The sequence below is a fragment of the Xyrauchen texanus genome, chromosome 1, assembly GCF_025860055.1.
Source record: "Xyrauchen texanus isolate HMW12.3.18 chromosome 1, RBS_HiC_50CHRs, whole genome shotgun sequence".
Lineage (NCBI taxonomy): Eukaryota > Metazoa > Chordata > Actinopteri > Cypriniformes > Catostomidae > Xyrauchen > Xyrauchen texanus.
In genome coordinates, this window is record NC_068276.1 from 57,699,541 (window position 1) to 57,719,767 (window position 20,227).

Consider the following 20,227-nt stretch of genomic DNA (forward strand, 5'->3'; position numbering starts at 1 on the left):
ATGCAAAGGAAATATATTTATGTAGCACGTTTATGTAATTATTATGGAATAGTTTCTTTTAGCTTTTGTACAATAAAAAATCGAATTAGTTAATTTTGCAAACATTATGTAATAATATTTATATCACACATATTGTTCCATTTGAGGTTCCATTTAAAGGAATATTCCCAGTTCGATACAAGTTAAGATCAATTGACAGCACTTGTGGTGTAATGTTGATTACCACAAAAAAAGATTTTTTTAACTCATCCCTCCTTTTACTTAAAAAAAAAAAAAAGTTAAAATCGAGGCACTTACAATGGAAGTCAATGGGGCAAAATTTTTGGAGGGTTTAAAGGCAGAAATTTGAAGCTTATAATTTTATAAAAGCACTTGCATTCATTATTCTATTAAAACTCATGTATTATTTGAGCTGTAAAGTTGTTAAAATTGTTATTTTTACAGTCGTTTTAGGGTTTGTTGACATCGTCATGGCAACGAAGTTGTAAAAATGGCTATAACTTTACACAGAACAGGTTAGTAAATACTTTTATCACACTAAAATCATGTTTACACGCATATTGTTTTTGTCCTGTTGCTTTACTTTTGGAAAAAGTGAGTATTTTAACATTGAAAAATTGGCCCCCATTCAATTCCATCTTATTTTTTGTGGTTATCAATATTATGGCACAAACGCTGTTGATTGAGCCTAACTTGTATTGAACCGGAACATTCCTTTAAGTTTTAAGGGTTCCTTAGAAGGCAGTCGCTTTCTGTTGAGGGATATTTGCTTTCAGACATGTGAAAAACGCGAAATGTAACCTCATTTCATTAAGAGCTTTCAGGGAAGCACTACTATGGTGTCTGGGGAAACATGAACAGATGGCACTGCTCTGAAATCAGGTTTTGTTCTTTGCATGGTCAGTATGGAGATCTGTGACGAGAGAAATAACATCACCATGTGCCCGCTGTGTGACCGAGCCTGCAGTTACTGGAAGCTGGTGACCGCCTGCGGCACGGCGAGGGCCAGCCACCTGTTCGACAATGCCGCCACGGTCTTCTTCGCCATCTTTATGGCACTATGGGGTGGGCAGCTCTTCTGTTACGTTCACCCATATATGCTTTGTTGATGCTTTACACCAACTGTTGTGTACTGTACATATTGAGGGCAGACTTGATTTGAAAAACGTTGAAGAGATTTGCCGCCCCACCGTACTTATCCCTGCTCTGATGCTGAGCTTTTTAAAAAGCCGATTATTTGAGTTGAAGCCCTAAATTTGCCTCTACTGGTTTGATCCCTGGTAGTTACAGGCTTTGAAAAAGAAACTGACACCAGTGGAAAAAGAGCCCTATTTGTATTCACACTGTCGCTGGGCCTAAAAGCAGAGAGAGATCTCATTTTGCTCCGCTTTAGGTCATATCATATCCAAGTCCAATTTTCATTCATACTGACCAAAAGCAAACCATCCTAAAGTCAAGTCCGCCTTATTTTATTGGGATTTGCACAATTGTTTCGAATGTTTGCAAGCCAAAAGCTCTGTGATGAAGCCAAAGGCAACTGTGGCCAGGACAAAATTCCCAATGCTATTTAGGTAGAAGGTCTAAATAGAATTTAGAATAGAATCTGAATTCTCAGCACAGTTAGCAAACAGTACTTAACGGTGCTGGTAGAATGGCTTTAGTATGTGGCGACTCGTTTAGTGTATCTTCATAATTTGTTTGTGATGGTTTCATTATTATTGTAGCCTACATTTCTACACACCTTTTTATCAGGGATGTAGAATAATAACTAATTTAAATTAAAAATACATCAATTTATAGTAATATAATACTTATAGAAAATGTTGTCAATAAATATCCTTTTTAGCTTGTCTGGGAACTTTTACCTTTCTGCATGTTTGTCTCCATTGGTAAACAAGCCTTCGGCAAATTATGGTAAACCTTGTGCCCTTTTCTCTTTACTTTCCTTTAAGCAACATGGTCCATGACTTTGCTGTTTGTTTGCAAAGTAAATCCAGGGAAATAAAGCTGTCCTAAAATCTGTAATCATCCTCTATTGCGTGCCACATTCGCTCCCTGTAGTTGTTTTAACCACCACACAAACCCACGCAATTGCATGGAGCCCTGGACGTCTGGGGGGTCCCCCGTTCTAAAAGGAAAACATAGAAAAACGCTTGAGGGGTGATATGATGTTCTAGGTACACGTGCGAATGCGCTGTTGTCAGCGCTCTTAGAGTGGTTCAGGTTCAGGCCAGTTTTTCAAGTAGGTCTTTGGGTTCGGGATTGTAATTTATGAAAAAATATACAGGACTTCGGAACTTGTTTCGCTCAAGAGTTAGGGGCCGTTCACACAAATCACGTTTTTGCGTGCATCTGCTCTGTTTTTCCATTGATTTCCTATGTAAACTCGCTGGACGAACATCCTTGACTGCTGCACCGTGTCTCGCTGTTTCTTGAAATTAAATTTAAATTTAAGGATGAATTTAAAATTAGAGCGGGATAGAGCCCCGGGTTGGTCAGTTGCTTGGGGCCACAAGCAATCCCTTACGAAATCGTAAACCCACTCCTGCTCGCTCCAATGTTTACCTCTCACGGCTTTGCCAAAAGACGGTTCTGTTCGGCCTGATGGTGGAAAAGCGGCTATGGACAAGTTTGTGCAAAACCTGATGATCCATGTTGTCCAGCATGGTTAAAAAACATTTTAAAAAGCATCTGGTGTGCTTCAAAAGAAGCAAATATGCAATGCAGTCTCTGACCTTTGTACCCCACGTTCGCCAAAGAAACATACAGCCAACTCGAGAAAGGTGTTTCTAGATAAGCAGAAAGAGTTCTTTGCTGAACCCAAGATGCTTAACCATTAAAGAACGAGGGTGTTCTTTGCATATGCATTGTTGCTCTCATTATTTTAACAAGCCTTTTGAGAAACTGCAGATGTCATTTGATATTTACATTAACTGCTAAACCCCCCTGAGCAATGCTGAACCGATCAGTATGTATAAATGTTGATGTGTGTAAGTTTTCTGCTCCGTATGACATAGCCACCATGTTCATGGAGCACTGGAAGCGAAGACAGATGAGACTCAATTACGTTTGGGATCTGACCGGCTTCGAAGACGGAGAGGTTAGTCACACCATGTTAATCAAGGAAACTGTCAAAAGGATGATGAGATAATCATGTGGGTGGGTGTGTGTGTGGTTTGTAGGCGTGCGCTGTCATTTTTGTGTTGACATTATCCTGCGGCGTGAGTGTGTGAAGAATTGAAGATGCTTTTTTTATTACTATTGATTCAGTGCCATTAAATCAAACTGTGTTTTTCACTGTTTTGTTTTCCTGTTTTTGAATAGGGGAAGCAAAAGGTTTGGAATTGGTTCATTTCGACAATATTAACAGAATTTCCTTCCTAACCTTACAGTTGCATTTTAGTACTAACGAATTCTTCATATTATCTCCAAAGTCGTCTTCAAACATCTGTCACATTCTTGCTTGTGTACCGTATTCCACCAGCACTTCTCTATCTATTGATCTGTTTTTGTGGAGGTCTGGGAGGCTGCGTTCACACGGCCAGTGTTTGGGAATGACAGTCGTATTTGCTAACAGTTGTGACTCTCGAATCGTAGTATCCATTCAACAGCTTACAGGAGCAGATAAAAAATAGTCTATATATGCGAGTAACCGAAGTAAAGCACTTTTTCTAACCTACGACTTCAGTGAATAACTTGTAACTAAAGTGACTTCCATAAAACCGGAAATGTTTATAACAACTGATCGGTTAGGTGTCCACCTCTCATTTGATTTGAGATCACTATTGGTTAAGTTATGTTAAAATGTTAGGTTTGTGAGGTACGTTTTACTCACTAAACCAATATTCACCTTAAAAACATTGTCTGATTGTGACACCATTTCACTTGCTTTTGGCGCCCCCCGCTGGACATTTAACTGGAAAACTTCAGCCAAATGTGTCATTTAGCCACGGTCACGTAATTTTCATGAGACCAGGTATGAACATATGCGCCAGATGGATGCTTTAGGAGAGTCTGATGCCTGCCATCAACTGAGCTAAGAAGGGGATCACAAAGCAGTTTTAGTACGCATGCATTGAACGAGTTTGTAGGGGCTCACAATCAAGAGGATACTTTGAAAGGCAAAGAGCTTGACCGTGCATAAGACAGACTGGCACGGAGAAAAACAAAGCATACCCTAGCCTTAACCTTGCGCTACTGTGCGTGTCATCTGCACATTTGCAGAAGAAAGAAAGCAACAGGCTGGAAAATGTTTTCATTGTATACACACCCTCATGTCATTTCAAACTCGAAAACTTGAAAATATTTCTCTTTGCTTTCAGGGTAGCCTATATATCCAAATATTTGGTACTTATTGCATCTGGCTGGATTAATTCAACACAGTCGCAATCATGTGTCACGAGCACTTTTCTTGCATGCTTGCACATACATGAGTGAAAAAGTGTTATTGAAACTGTAGAAAGACAGGTATCATTTTTATATATATATATATATATTATACCTTTTTAGTTTTTCTGGCCAATGAAAATTTTGACTAGCTTTTTTTGTAGCCAAGACTTTAAGGTAAGTGCATATACAGATATGACATTTCATAACGAAACTTACCCTGAGAAATATTCACTGGACTAAGAAGTGTGACTGCTATCCTCTGTCCCTTTGCACACTAAACAAAAACTTTGCCACAATACTAACACAACCTACACTTAAGTATAGAACTACTTAATTTTTAAAAATTGTGTTTTATTTTTTAAACTGAACATATTTACTGTAGCACTCAAAGGACTGACAACCGTGTTCTGCTGATGTGGGAACGTAGCCAGAGACTCGTGTTCTCTCGTCCGGCCTTAAGCTGCATTCACACTGCCAGCTACTTTGTCACTGCATGTTGCCAGTGGCTGGCGGTTAGGTCGCTAGTGGTGTGTATGGAGAGTCTAAACGGCACTGTTTCTTTAAAATTAATATTATTATTCAAATATTAGGATCACGTGAGCTCTACCATCTTCTCTCATATTGGCTGTCGCTTCCGTAAGTCGCTCCTCATTTACATAAAGTTAAACATTTCTCAACTTTGTCACTTCGCTGGACACGCCCACATCCGGTCTCCCACGGTCGCCATCACTCATGTTGCCGGAAGTCGCCAGCTCTCATTGAAAATGAATGGTATGAGGTCGTTTTGTCGCTGCGTGCCGCTGGCAGTGTGAATGCAGCTTTACAGGTCAAAAGCTGCTCACTTTCCTTTCGGCAGTCACATTTGCTCTTTACGAGCTTGCCACTGTTTGGGTGGAGACCATAAGCAGGAGGAAAGATCATAAAACCTGAAACTGCTGAATGTGAAAGGGATTGGTTTTATGGATGATAATTTCACTGAATGTCAATGTGTTGCTATTACCAGAACTTCTTGTTCCGTTCACTGACCATGCGCACGACTTTTCAGCTGTATTTCATTTTTTAACTTGTATATAAAAGAGTGTGTTTGAATCTGGTGTGCATTGTGAATCACTTCCTGCATGTTTCCCAGAGTCATCCCAGAGCAGATTACGAGTTCCGTGTCATGAAGAAGACCATGAAGAAACAGAAGTCCACAGAGGTGGGTCTCCGCGTCAGATGGCACTGCCACTGCTGGCACTCTGACCATCTTCTTAATGTTGCACTCAACATTTGGTTCAGTGCCATTAAATCAGATTGTTTATTTTTTCCATACAAACCTTACCGTTGCATTTTAGTAAAAATGTGTCTTTCTTGCAATTGCAAGCTCAAAATTGGATGCGCTGGATTTATGTAATGTGGATGTGTTCTTGCGTTCCCTCTGCATTATTTTTAATATAGCCTACCGTCGGACTACTGTATGAACATATGCGCTAGATGGATGCTTTAGGAGAGTCTGATGCCTGCCGTCAACTGAGCTAAAAAGGGGATCACAAAGCAGTTTTAGTACGCATGCATTGAACGAGTTTGTAGGGGATCACAATCAAGAGGCAAAGAGCTTAACCGTGCGCAAGACAGACTGGCACGGAGAAAAACAAAGTATACCCTAGCCTTAACCTTGCGCTACTGTGCGTGTCATCTGCACATTTGCAGAAGAAAGGAAGCGTCAAACGTGTCTGGACAGGCTCGCTGTCAATAGATAACACTTTGAATACTAGCCTTAAGATGCAAGATAGGCTATGTTTTATCCTGAAATTAAAAAATCTGGCTAAGCGAGAATAAGCCTTTATTTGCAATGCTTGGCAAAGTACAGTCAAAGCTGATTCTTGCATGAATTTTGCTTGTTGACATCTACATTCCAGGACAGCAATCATAATGTAGTCTGGATTAATGTGTATTATGCTCGGTAGACATTGACCCAGTTGCAGTCTACTGAAATTTGATGTGACTGCACAGCTGTGAGCCATGTCCAGGGGCTTGTATTTGCTCGCTTATTTTGACCCTCTCTGTCCCTTCTGAGGCCAAAGGGATGCTGGGGGCCTGTGTCTACACAGCTGAGGTCAACCAAGGTTTGGAAGATGTACAGTATGTGTTAGGGTGTGTCTGGATTGTTCTTCATGTTCTCACTTTTGCAAATTCGTGTTTTGTTGTAGACCGGAAAAGAGAAGCTGACGTGCAAAGACAGAATGCCAGCGTATATGACCATTATCATCATGATGATTTTTCTGGTAAGACCTGGTAAAATCCTCTGATCATATCATGATATAATAACATAATGGTTAGTGTCCGCACACTGATTTATTGCTCCAAAAATACTTCATTGGCTTACACTTGCTTGCAACGTTTCAACCATTAGGTCTTTGTCAGGCTTCGTCTTTTTTTTTGTTGAGGAAGACCTAATGGTCAAAATGTTGCAAGCCAATAAAGTATTTCTGGAGCAATAAATCAGTGTTTGGACATTTACCTTTCATTCTATGGTGACTTGCACCTGTGCCCAAATCGGGTTGGATGTGCATCCCTTTTTTTTTCTTAATTTTTCTCTATCATAGTATAAAGCCATGCATTGAATTTTAATATGACAATAAAAAAAGGCATTTTGACTCCCTGCAGCTCTTTGTTGCACAGATTAGGTGCATTGAATGAGATTCTAGTTTTACACCTGAAGAAAATTAATGACTGACACAATATTCTGATTGGATGAGCCATGTTCAAAGCCGTGGTAAAATGACTATAAACGCACACGTTACAGCATTATATTAACTCTTTCCCCGCCAAACATGGAATTTTCCGGGTTTTATGAAAAACGCTTCCCCGCCAAACACGGAATTTTCCGGGTATCCGTGTTTTAGGTGGTATACGGTAAGGAAGACCACGCGCATGTTTTGAAAGAGTACGCAACTCTTTGATCAAAGAAACAGACTGCGATCGTCTCAAACGTGAAGTGGAACACCATACTAATACTAAAGCACTTGTTTGATAAAAATGCCTTTTCTCAGCTTTTTGTCCGAAATGTTGTTTTTGACAAAACCTACCTCTGTTCAAGTGGCAATAAAAAAGAACAAATGAAGATAAAATAAAATCGTTTTTTTTTGCCTAAAAGCAGAGGCTCAGATCTTTATTTTGATATATAGCATCTTCATATATTCATGGCAGAAAATATTCTGCGGGCCATTAAAGTTTAGCGAAAATCGTCAAAAACCCTGGCGGTGGCTGGCAACTTTTTTTAAAAACGCTGGCGGGGAAAGAGTTAATGTACTAAGTTGTTAATGCTTGGCAACCGTGAACTTCTACTATTAGGAAAATGAACTATATTACTTGGTAGAACAATTGTTTATTCCAATTAATAAAAAAATATGTAACATAGTTCAATGGAAAGGAGGAGGTGAGAACCGCCTTGATGATATAAATAATATTTTAATGAGAAACTTAACTGAGCTCTTCCGGCCCCGTCTGCCGGCTGGTCATCACCTCCTTCCTGGAACTGGGAGGGTGACAAGGGGAGGAAAACGATACAAAAAACGTAACGGCCGATAACACCAACTTAATATAATAATATTTAAAAATAGAGGGAAAGGTCAACGTGGAGCGGCAGTGGGAGAGAGAGGAGAGAGTGAGAAAAAAACATACTTGCCTGTTCTCCGATACGCCGTAGCTTGGTCCTCGGCCACTCCTCCATCCTCTGGTGGACGACAGCCGTGCCTTCCCGGGCGGATCGGAGGCAGTCCTCCTGCTCCTGGCGGACGGAAAGCCACGCTGCATTTTCGGTGGCTGGAAGAGGTCTCCCTTGCCCCTGGCAGCGGTTCTCCCGCTCCAGGCGGTCAGCCAGTAGCCCCTCCCCACTCGCAGTCGACGGTCTCAGACCCTGCCATGTTTCAGCGGCTGGTAGGCGTCTCCTCCACCACTGGCAGCGGCCCTGACCACTCCAGGCGGTCGGTAAGGAGCCCCTCCTCCCCTCATGGTCGGCGGCCGTTACTCTGCCCTCAGGCGCCCGGGCTTCTCCATCCCCCGGCGGAAGGCCGCGGTTGCTCCACTGGGCTGGATGGTAGTGGCAAGGACTCTACTATGGCGCATCCCTCCTCCTTCCCAGGTTTCGGCACAAGTGTAACATAGTTCAATGGAAAGGAAGAGGTGAGAACCAGCTTGACGATATAAATTATATTTTAATGAGAAACCTAACCAAAAAGAAAAACACACAGGGGTCGGACAGCTGTCCGTAACACTCTCTCTGTCGCACCGCCATCTCCGGTCAGCCTTATCCCTCTCAGGCTTAATCAGCCTAATTAGGGGGCGGGTGTGCGTAATCACGACCCAGCCCTGCCACAAAATAATAATAATAATAATAATAATGATTGTAATGAATTAGTTAATAATGATAATTTTTTTTTAATTACTAAAATTGTACATGAGGGAGGCTTCCACTCACGGGGGCCACCATGTTGAGTAATCTTTTATTTACAATGTTTTTTATTATTTATTTTTTCAAGTTTTATTCAATTGATTTTGTTAAACGTAGCAATTACATTTGATGGAATTTTGTTCTGAAATTGAAATGTGTAAATCTTAAAAATAGGCAATATATTGTGCGCTCTACGTAATAAATTAGTCATGCATGGGTGATAAATACACCTGCGATTAGAGTCTTTCTATAGCGGTATTGGTAAACTTTTCTTCTTGTGGGATGCTGTCCACTTTTTATCAGATCCCCAGAGATGGATATTAATACCAGGTGTAAAGAGGCCTACATGTTTAGAGTTACTTTTCTTAAAGTGTGTGTGCTGTGTAGATCTGTGTGACGTTGGCCATCGTGTTTGGCGTGGTGCTGTACAGGATCTCCATCAAGACTGCTCTGCACATGAGCTCAACGTCCACCTTTCGCTCGAATGTACGGGCCACAGTTAAAACCACCGCGGCCGTCATCAACCTCATCATCATCATCGTCATGGATGAGATCTATGGAGCAATCGCACGCTGGCTCACTGTTCTCGGTATGTCTGCTTGGTTCTTTTTTTAAAGCATTCAGTTTGTCAGCAGTCTTGTGCAAAGCTTGGCTTACTCTAGTACTATGACTTACCGATGTTTTCAACCCATCAGAGGTGCCAAAAACCGACAAAAGTTTCGAGGAGAGGCTGATCTTCAAGACGTTTGTCCTAAAGTTTGCGAACGCATTTACCCCCATTGTGTACCTGGCATTCTTCAGAGGCCGGTGAGAGCATTGGTACCAACATGTCATTGAAACTGAATGCATCATATGCTTGGTTATTAACGAGTCTGCAATAGTACTTCCCATATAGAGCCGTGTGAGAGAGATGAGTGCACTTCTAAAACCTAGTGAACTGACTTGCTGTCTACTGCCTTTGATGGCTAAAATGCTGTCTTGGTGGGTAGCTCACTTAGGTTTTGGAACAGAGCTACAGTGTTTGCTGTTGCATTATTTGTGCTCCCCACACTCTCCCCTTATGGTCCTTTATCTATGGGTCTATTTCCACTTTGTCACTTTGTGCATCTAGATCGATTGGATTGCTATCCAGTTGGGTATGCACGTTCCAATTACACTTGATCACATAAATGTGTCTCTGCAAAATATATAAATGATAAGATATAAATGCAATTGCTGTGCTGTGTGCATTTCTCTTCCGTGATGAGACTAATGAAAGGCAGCGACATTTTTCAGCACTTCATGTGGCTAGTAGAAAGAGGAGGCGGCTAAAATTGCTCAAGTGATTGTGTTGAAAGCCCCTTTTTTTGTCGTCTTTGGACTCCCAAAATTCTGTATGCTGATGTAGTTGTATGCGTGTAGATGAGTAAAGTTTACATATGTGGCCTGAACACCCACATGCATTTACAATTAGCAGGGTCCCGTCACCTCCTTGGGTGGTCTTGCACTTCGCTAGCTAACGATTAAAGGAATAGTTCACCCAAAAATGACAATTCTCTCATTTACTCACGCTAATGCCGTCCCAGAAGTGAATGACTTTTTCTTCTGCCGAACACAAATTATGATTTTTTTTTTGACAATGCAAGTGAATGATGGCCAGAACTCAGAAGGTCCAAAAAAGCACATAAAGGCAGCATAAAAGTAATCCATACATCTCCAGTGGTTTAATCCATGTCTTCTGAAGCAATATGATAGGTGTGGGTGAGAAACAGATCAATATTTAAGTCCTTTTTTACTATCAATCTCCACCTTTGACCAGCCTGACTAATAGGTGGCTGAATGTGAAAGTCAATTCCACACCAGAATGGTGAAGTGAATGTGAAATGGTTGATTTTCGGTAAAAAAACAAAAACGTACAAATGTATCTGTTTCTCACCCAAACCTATCATAATGCTTCAGAAGACATGGATTTAGCCACTGGAGTCATATGGATTATTTTTATACTGCCTTTATGGCACTTTTGGTGTCTGATCACCATTCACTTGCACTGCGTGGACCTACAGAGCTGCGATATTCTTCTAAAAATAAACGAAACTTTGTTTGTGTTCTGCAGAAGAAAGTCAGTCATACACATGACACATATCATTTGTATTACTGTAACCGCTTTCATTTGTGCAGTGATTGACCTTCCTCTACTTAATGCCTCCAGGCTCATTGGACGTCCAGGCAACTATATCTACGTCATGGGGTCTTACCGGATGGAAGAGGTACATATCAGTTTTTTTTATCAAAAACGCCCTGCTTTTGGTTGCGTGTAAACAAAATCCATTCTTAACCACGCACCATTCTCGTGGTCACCCCACATCATCCATGAAAACATAACTTCACAGATCGTTCTAGTTACCTCTGATGACTAACACATTTGGAGGAGTGTAGCCAGTAGAATCCACTGTATCTGACTGAATTCTCTCTCTGCAGTGTGCCCATGCTGGCTGTCTGATGGAACTGTGTATTCAGCTCTGCATCACCATGCTTGGTAAACAGCTCATCCAGAACAACCTGTTTGAGATTGGCATTCCGTGAGTACACATGTACCCAAGCATACAGTACATACAGACACATTTGCTAACCATTACGCCCGCAGCAATGTAATTAATGCGATAATAGCCTGTTCTCACTGTGCAGGTAAAGGGAAACTTTTCTTGATGTGGTTCAGAAGGGGAAGCACCACTTATTTATATATATATATATATATATTAGGTCTGTCAATCGATAACATTTTTTAATCGAATTAATTACATGATGTCCCGATTAATTAATTGTGATTTAATCGCATATACAAGTATTTGCTGAGAAAGCCAACTCGTATAACAATAATTCAATATATAATGAAAAAATTATACATAGACATTCAGATAAAATGCATTACATTCCTGTAGCAGAAGAGTTCATCATTGATAAGACAATACAAATAGCGGCTTTAGAATGCAATGTATTGTTTACTACCATATTATTGATCATAAGACAATCATTGGCAACAGTTCACAGCAATCCATTACACAAGTGAATTTGTCAATCAGAGATTTATTATGAGGGCTTGTTTAAGCACCCGTCAATTTACACCTGCATCAGAAATGCTTGTGTAGCGTCTCTGGTGCGTTGAATCATAAACATAAAATGTTTAGGTCACTATGTCAAGTTAAATATATTTTAATACTTAGAACACATCTTGCTATTTTTAATAAAATTAATCGGACTGGATTAACATGTGAAATCGACAGCCCTAATATATATATATATATATATATATATAATATATATATATATATGGGCAAAATGTATTTGTACTTTTTGTAGTGGAAATGACGATGTGGGACAGTCGAAATACCACATAACATCACTGAATTAATCAAATTCTTTGCTAAAACTGATGTTTGTGCTGTTGTTTCCCACCAAAAATGATAGAACTGTCAATAAGGACCTGCATTTGCTAGTTTAATGAGTATTACAAAATACTAACAGGGATTGAAATTGAGTACACAGGAAAATCCTATAAGTTGATTGCAAATTAAAACAATATTCCCCAGAAATCATGTATTGTTTGAAACCGAAAAAATAATGACACATCTGGAATATCTTAATAGATTGCCAGTTTTTATGATAAAAGTATGCATAGCACCAGGGTACATGGCAAAAGTGGCATAATCTGCTCAAATCAAAGAAGTGAAAGTATTTAAAATTCACATCTTCACTCTATTTCCATTTAATATTTTATGATGGGAACATAAAAATGTTCTGCAAAACAGAAATGACCCCATTAGTTACAGTATATGCTAAATCCACAGTGATTATTTACGTATCTGTGTCACAGAAAACTGAAGAAACTTCTCCGGAAATGCAAGATTAACTCGAAGCAGCAGGAAGAGTTGAACAAAATGCTTCATCGCCACGAGAAGGACCACTTCCTTGGGCCCTTTGTGGGACTCAACCCAGAGTATATGGAAATGAGTGAGTCACACCCACGCACACAAATACATTTGTTTGTATTGTCTCCTAGTCCTGTTAGCTCTGCCTACTGCTGTCGTGTCAAAACATGGCATCAGTAACGTCTATTGTAATGACAATTTCCAATTAAATCCATAAAGTACAAGAGGCTGTGCTAAAGGGAATTGTTAGGCATGACGCACTGCAACCCCTTTAGCCGTGACTATTATCACAATATAGCTAGCACGGCCTCTCGTACCTTATTGCTTTTATGTATACAACATAATGAGAAGATAAAGGGGTCATGACATGAGTAATCCAATTTTCCTTGATCCTTTGACATATAAGTGGTCTTTGTTCTTTAAAAACATACTGAAAGTTTCAGAACTTTGAGAATATCATAATGACCACCTTTGTACTGCATTGAGGTAATGAGAATATCATAATGATCACCTTTTTATTGCATTGAGTATCATAATGACCACCTTTTTATTGCATTGAGTATCATAATGACCACCTTTTATTGCATTGAGGTAATGAGAATATCATAATGACCAACTTTTTATTGCATTGAGGTAATGAGAATATCATAATGACCACCTTTTTATTGCACTAAGGTAATGAGAATATCATAATGACCAACTTTTTATTGCATTAAGGTAATGAGGATATCATAATGACCACCTTTTTATTGCATTGAGGTAATGAGAATATCATAATGACCACCTTTTATTGCATTGAGGTAATGAGAATATCATAATGATCACCTTTTTATAATGAGAATATCATAATGACCACCTTTTATTGCATTGAGGTAATGAGAATATCATAATGACCACCTTTTATTGCATTGAGGTAATGAGAATATCATAATGACCACCTTTTATTGCATTGAGGTAATGAGAATATCATAGTGACCACCTTTTTATTGCATTGAGGTAATGAGAATATCATAGTGACCACCTTTTTATTGCATTGAGGTAATGAGAATATCATAATGACCACCTTTTTATTGCATTGAGGTAATGAGAATATCACAGTGACCACCTTTTATTGCATTGAGGTAATGAGAATATCATAATGACCACCTTTTTATTGCATTGAGGTAATGAGAATATCATAATGACCACCTTTTTATTGCATTGAGGTAATGAGAATATCATAATGACCACCTTTTCATTGCATTGAAGTAATGAGAATATCATAATGAACACCTTTTTATTGCATTGAGGTAATGAGAATATCATAATGACCACCAGTTATTGCATTGAGGTAATGAGAATATCATAATGACCAACTTTTTATTGCATTGAGGTAATGAGAATATCATAATGACCACCTTTTATTGCATTGAGGTAATGAGAATATCATAATGACCACAATGATACATTTTATACAATTATAAAATGTTTATATTATAAACTGTTCACTGCCCATAATTAAAGTACCTCAATTCAGTTGGACCGATTTATTCTGTATGGACTGATTTAATTAGAGCGGGCTCAGATAAATGATTTGAAAATCTGTCTATTTAAAGTTATTATCCAAGCCCAGACAGTGTCCACAGTAAAAAGTGTGTAAATGCACGTCCGTTCTGTGATGGAGCTGCTGGTGTATATTTGGAGTTGTTGGCCCCTCCTCTTATCTCGCCTCATCTGTGCTTCAGCGTGGGCTGGCCCCTTTTGCCAAGAGAGAGGCATTATGGGTCCAAAGGGGGGTTGGCAGAGCAGCGTGAGATTATGAGCTTTAGTTCTGGCTTGCATTCATTAATAACAGCTCACCCCCTCATCAACCATCCTCCATCCATTCTTCTATCTATCCCAAGACTTTTCTCCCTATCTGTTCCTGGCGAAACCTATACTTCTGAGACCCTTAACTAGCAACACCAACGGTTTTAGCTAGAAGCATCAGCAAACACGAACCATCTCAAAAAGACAAACCAGGAAGGAGATACCGCTTTGCCCTGAGGGTGATTACATGATTCAATCTCTGTGAATTACTCTGTGGGTGATTTGTTATTTGTGTTTTTCATTTTAATGTGTTAAAGGAATAGTTCTTGCAAAATATAATTTACTCACCTTCATGTTGTTTCCTTTGGTGAAACACAAGAGGAGATGTTAGGCTGAATGACGGCCTCAGTCACTATTCACAAATCTAGGACTCTGTAAAATGTTAATTTTCCTATGCATCGCAATCTTTATTTGAGATCCACGCATCTCGTTTAATATCCTTTCGGTTCTTTACAGACAATTGTTGATCAAAAGCAACAAAAAAATAAAATTAATGCTAATTATGAATAGCACAGATGAGGTAAAGAAGCCATTTGAGTCCTCTCTCATTAATATGTGCTTGTATACAAACACTCTTTAAAGAACTGCTGGTTTTCTTAAAGAGACAGTACCGATTTTACGAATTCTACAAATCAATGTAAATACTTGTGGGTGATATAAATTATGCATTAAACAATAAACATGTAACAAAATATAATATATGCTTTATTGATGGGATATATGGATCTGTATATTTTTAAAATGCTAAGATGTGACCAATTATAAAAATAAAAAAAATGACGTTTGTAATATTTATATTTTTGTAATGTACCTAGATATAAGAAGGTCCACTGTGTAATTAACAGCATTAGCTTGGAGAGAATTTATTTTATATGTAAGCAAAATGGGCATTATAACTTAAATATACCCATATGAATCGATATCGAAATCGAAAGCTTGTGAATCAGGTAATCTGTAGCAGTACCCAGGCCCATGCATGTCCCTTTAAGAACAGTTTCCCAACATGCCATCTGATTTATTTCACTAATGTTTGATAAGATGTTCTCAGCATCAGTTTACAAATAATATTTTAAGCTTTGAGGTTCAGAGGAGCCTTCTTTGGAAGTTTCACAGTGTTTTTGTTTTCTTTTTCTTATCTAGTCATCCAGTTTGGGATGGTGACCTTGTTTGTGGCCTCCTTTCCTCTGGCTCCCCTCTTTGCTCTTCTCAACAACATCATTGAAATCCGTCTCGATGCCAAAAAGTTTGTCACGGAGTTGAGACGGCCTATCGCTGTAAGAGCAAAAGATATTGGTAAGTATCTAAACACTCATGCATATATATTGTTTTCATCGAGGCAATGATTCATTAGTGATATCTTATTTTAATGTGTCTTATGTGATGATACACTCTAATATTTGTATCAAATATTATAAATTTGTATTTTTTATATTTAAAAAGCTGTATCTATTTTGGAAGAATTATTTTTTCACAAATAACTTGCATGTAATCTACAGGAAAGTATGAGTCTTAAATGATCTGTTCAGTGTTTTTAAACTGTTAAAAATGGTTGGTTGTAATAATTTAATGGAGAGTAGGGCAAGTTGTCACAGTGACTATATCTCAGTAACTTTAACATTGTGTTTATATATATATATATATATATATATATATATATAAAACACACTATATATACACACACACACACTATATATATATATATATACACACACACACACACACACACACACACATATATATATATATATATATAACACACACTATATACACACTATATATATACACACACACTATATACACACACTATATATATATATATATATATATATATATATATATATATATATATATATATATATATATATATATACACACTATATACACACACACTATATATATATATAACACACTATATACACACATATATATATATATATATATATATATCACACTATATACACACTATATATATACACACACACACTATATACACACATATATATATATATATATATAACACACACTATATACACACTATATATATATACACACACACACTATATACACACACTATATATATATATATATATATATATATACACACACTATATACACACACACTATATATATATAAACACACTATATACACACACTATATATATATATATATATATATATATATATATACACACACTATATACACACACACACTATATATATATATATATAAACACACACTATATACACACACTATATATATATATATATATACACACACACACACACACACACATTATACTGTATATAGTGTGTGTTTTTATATGTTTATGCAATAGGACTTCTATATATATAAATGTAGTCTTTTGTGTTTTAAAAATGCATGGGTTTAAAAAAACTGACCTCATCCTTTAAAGTGAGATGCTATTTTTTGTGATTTATCACCACCTAGTGGTAATATGTAACTGTCTTTACTCAGCAGTGTTTCAAAGAGACGATTTACCTTAATGTCTTTTCATCTTTGTCTTTAAGGAATCTGGTACACCCTTCTGAGGGGACTGAGCAAAGTGGCAGTTATTGTTAATGTAGGTTTCCAACTTCATGTTTTTATTTTTTACCATCCAAAACACCTGAATAACTGCATAGCAATATGCTAAAAAAACAATCAGAACACCTTAAAAGCTACTTAGCAACACCATGGCAACCATTGGTTTTGCACAGGCAAGTTCCCCTCATATTATTCACAAAGACCACTGCACGTATTAAGAATTGCTGAATGTTACTGGGACCTACTCTTGAACACGTCACACCAAATGTCCTTGAAACACCTGAACTAGCTCATATTTTACTAACCACACCAAGGGATATACTCTTCCAGATGATCTTATCCTCTTGCTATTCTCTTGCTTAAGAATACTTTATGGTTTAATTGGAGTAATACTCTTAAGCATAGAATGAATCCTCCTGTCCCTCCCCAGGCTTTCGTGATCTCATTCACTTCTGACCTCATCCCACGACTGGTCTATCAGTACATGTACAGTCCAGACGGGACTCTTCATGGCTTTGTCAATCATACTCTCTCATACTTTAATGTAAGTCACTTTCAGCCTGGCTCAGAGCCACTGGAGCCTCTGCACCTGGGATACAAAGTGGACATTTGCAGGTATAAGTTAGTTTCTTTTGACTGATTTTTAGAATTCGTGATGTATCAATATATTGTTTAATATAATGAGAATGTTTGCATTATGCCTAGATATAAAGATTACAGGGATCCTCCGTGGTCTGACACACCATACGAGTTCTCCAGGGAATTCTGGGCCATTCTGGCTGCCCGGCTAGCTTTTGTCATTGTCTTTCAGGTCAGTCACATATTCATAAAATCACAATTACAAAATGTACGCTTTTTTTTTTTTTTAAGCTTGTGGATTGCAAAATGAGTGAATCATCTAAAAAGAGAAGGAAATGTCTTGGTTGCACTTTATCTTAAAATCATAACAAAATACAAATTTTAATTGATATTTTTACATCCTATTTTTGGGATTATTAATGTTTTGCATTTAGACATTATTTTCATTACAATTAAGGACATTTCCACCCCAGATTCTTGTTAGTGTAATGCAAAACGAAAGTAAAACTGTCCTGAGATAGTTATTTTATATTATATTCATTTTATTATATTATTTATTTATTTAATTTTAATTTTTTTAAGTACACTCATTTTAAATCAGATGATTGCAACACACTCCAAAAATGTTGGGACAGTCGGGTGTTTATATAATATTATAAAATTATATATATTCATTATTCAAACCTATTTGGTCTTATTTTATTGCAATAAATACTATCATGATGTATGCACAAATTTTACACATAATTAAAAAAAATTGTACATTCTTTACATATAACCCTTGTGACAAAATTACAATTTATATAATATAAAAAAATATATTATATTATTACAGTATTTTTTCATTACATTGCGGTTGAATGTGCTTATTGGTTGGATTTTCCTTATGTAAAATATTTGTCTTTTAATTCTGAGGTTAAATATGTTTTAACCTCTTGTTTCTCTATGCAGAATGTTGTAATGCTGATGAGTGACTTTGTGGATTGGCTCATCCCAGACATCCCCAAAGACATCAGCCTCCAGATACACAAGGAGAGGAACCTCATCGTTGAGCTGTTCATGAAGGAGGAACAGGGCAGGAAGTACAGGAATACTCTGTGCGACCAAAGCCCACAGCATCTTCGGTCCCGTCCTAGCTCGCAAGCATAGTCCATCATCACTCACTTATCCCAGTGCTGAGAGGGAATCACTTATACTGTCCATCCCAGAGCCTGCTGTTAACTCGGTTCAGCTCTGGTGACCCGCTCAAATGCCGACTGACAACATGGAAGGCTGTAGAAAACTTGGTCTGAAAGGACGATGGCACTTAGGACCAGATTTGTCACAAGAAATGTTACGTGACTGCAGTCTCGCTTGCACACCAGAAAGAAGTTGCGACAAGAAATAGAAAAATTGTTTACTTTATGTCTGTTTCCTCTGTATCAAACACAGGATTTTTTTATTCTATTAGCTATATACAATATCTGCAGGTAGGATTATTTGGAAAGTGGGCTCTAGGGTGTGTCGTTTTACTGATGAATATTGTATGCGGTTTTTGTGAAGCATTGCCGATGTGGCATTCGTGTAGACAGCTAATGAGCAATTTATTTGGAAAGTGCTTTTGTATGAATTTTATTAAATTTAAAATGTTATTTTTATGCTTAAAAGATCGGTAGGATAGGAGTGAAACCAACTCAAAGCTGCGTAAGTGCTTTTTTAATTATTTAATATAAAAAATGTCATTCAGGATCATTCTTTGGGGGGTAGCTAGTCAGCTCTAGTACATACAGTGATGTTTTCAATTGAGGGATATCAACTGATCCCTGGGATTTTAGAGCACTCGCACCTGAAATGCTTTTTTGCATCTGAAAATGCTATGTGGTTGTGCCAGGTTAGGGATATGCTGTATATAACAATGCCATGAAGTTCAAGATGCCTTAATATGGATGGAAATGCACTGCATTTATTAGTATTGCATCATATGGACGGCTTAATTGCGTCTACCTTTCTGAATGTTTTCTATCCCTTGTCTTGAGTCATGACGTCCAACAAACCCTGACGAAATAAGAACAAAGACGGAAACAAATGTTATATCGGTGAAGTATATTGCATGTGTCATCCATTCAAAGTGAGTATTTGTGTCTCAAAAAGCTTTTTAAGTAAACAATTCTAATCCACATATATTATACTGTATGTCTTGAAAATAAATTATTATATTTTTGTGTATGTTTTACATTATTTTAACTTAAATTATCACACAAAATGTTGTATTTCTTCAATGCAAAAATAGCATCCTTGACTAAATGTTATCATACAAACCCACTACAGCTCTTCTTCTATTCAAAGTGTACCTAAAAAGGTCTTTATTATCAATGTACAGTGTAAACCCATATTAGGACTGTTACATCATCCACATACTGATGAAAAGGAGAACCCTTTGTCTTTGTCATAAATGTAGAGTTGTCATTGTGGATTTCCAAAGTTTTAAACTGCTTACTGGGGTTATGACTGTATTGCTTTTGAATTGTGTTTCTAAAATAAATATGTCCT

The 20,227-nt window shown here is 37.6% G+C and overlaps 1 protein-coding gene across 4 annotated transcripts in view; it reads left to right on the plus strand.

Annotated features, from left to right (window-relative positions):
- The window catches only part of LOC127644134 (anoctamin-1-like), a 66,668-nt gene extending 46,441 nt beyond the window's left edge, over positions 1–20,227 (plus strand). For all 4 annotated transcript variants that reach the window (XM_052127185.1, XM_052127168.1, XM_052127161.1 and 1 more), the window contains 14 exons: positions 905–1,065; positions 3,018–3,100; positions 5,519–5,587; positions 6,579–6,653; positions 9,209–9,410; positions 9,517–9,628; positions 11,010–11,067; positions 11,279–11,379; positions 12,672–12,808; positions 15,715–15,867; positions 17,104–17,156; positions 17,550–17,734; positions 17,825–17,930; positions 18,650–20,227. In XM_052127185.1, the coding sequence (XP_051983145.1) occupies positions 905–1,065; positions 3,018–3,100; positions 5,519–5,587; positions 6,579–6,653; positions 9,209–9,410; positions 9,517–9,628; positions 11,010–11,067; positions 11,279–11,379; positions 12,672–12,808; positions 15,715–15,867; positions 17,104–17,156; positions 17,550–17,734; positions 17,825–17,930; positions 18,650–18,847 (1,693 nt within the window). In that variant the 3' untranslated portion in view covers positions 18,848–20,227. The remainder of the gene's footprint in view (positions 1–904; positions 1,066–3,017; positions 3,101–5,518; positions 5,588–6,578; positions 6,654–9,208; positions 9,411–9,516; positions 9,629–11,009; positions 11,068–11,278; positions 11,380–12,671; positions 12,809–15,714; positions 15,868–17,103; positions 17,157–17,549; positions 17,735–17,824; positions 17,931–18,649) is intronic.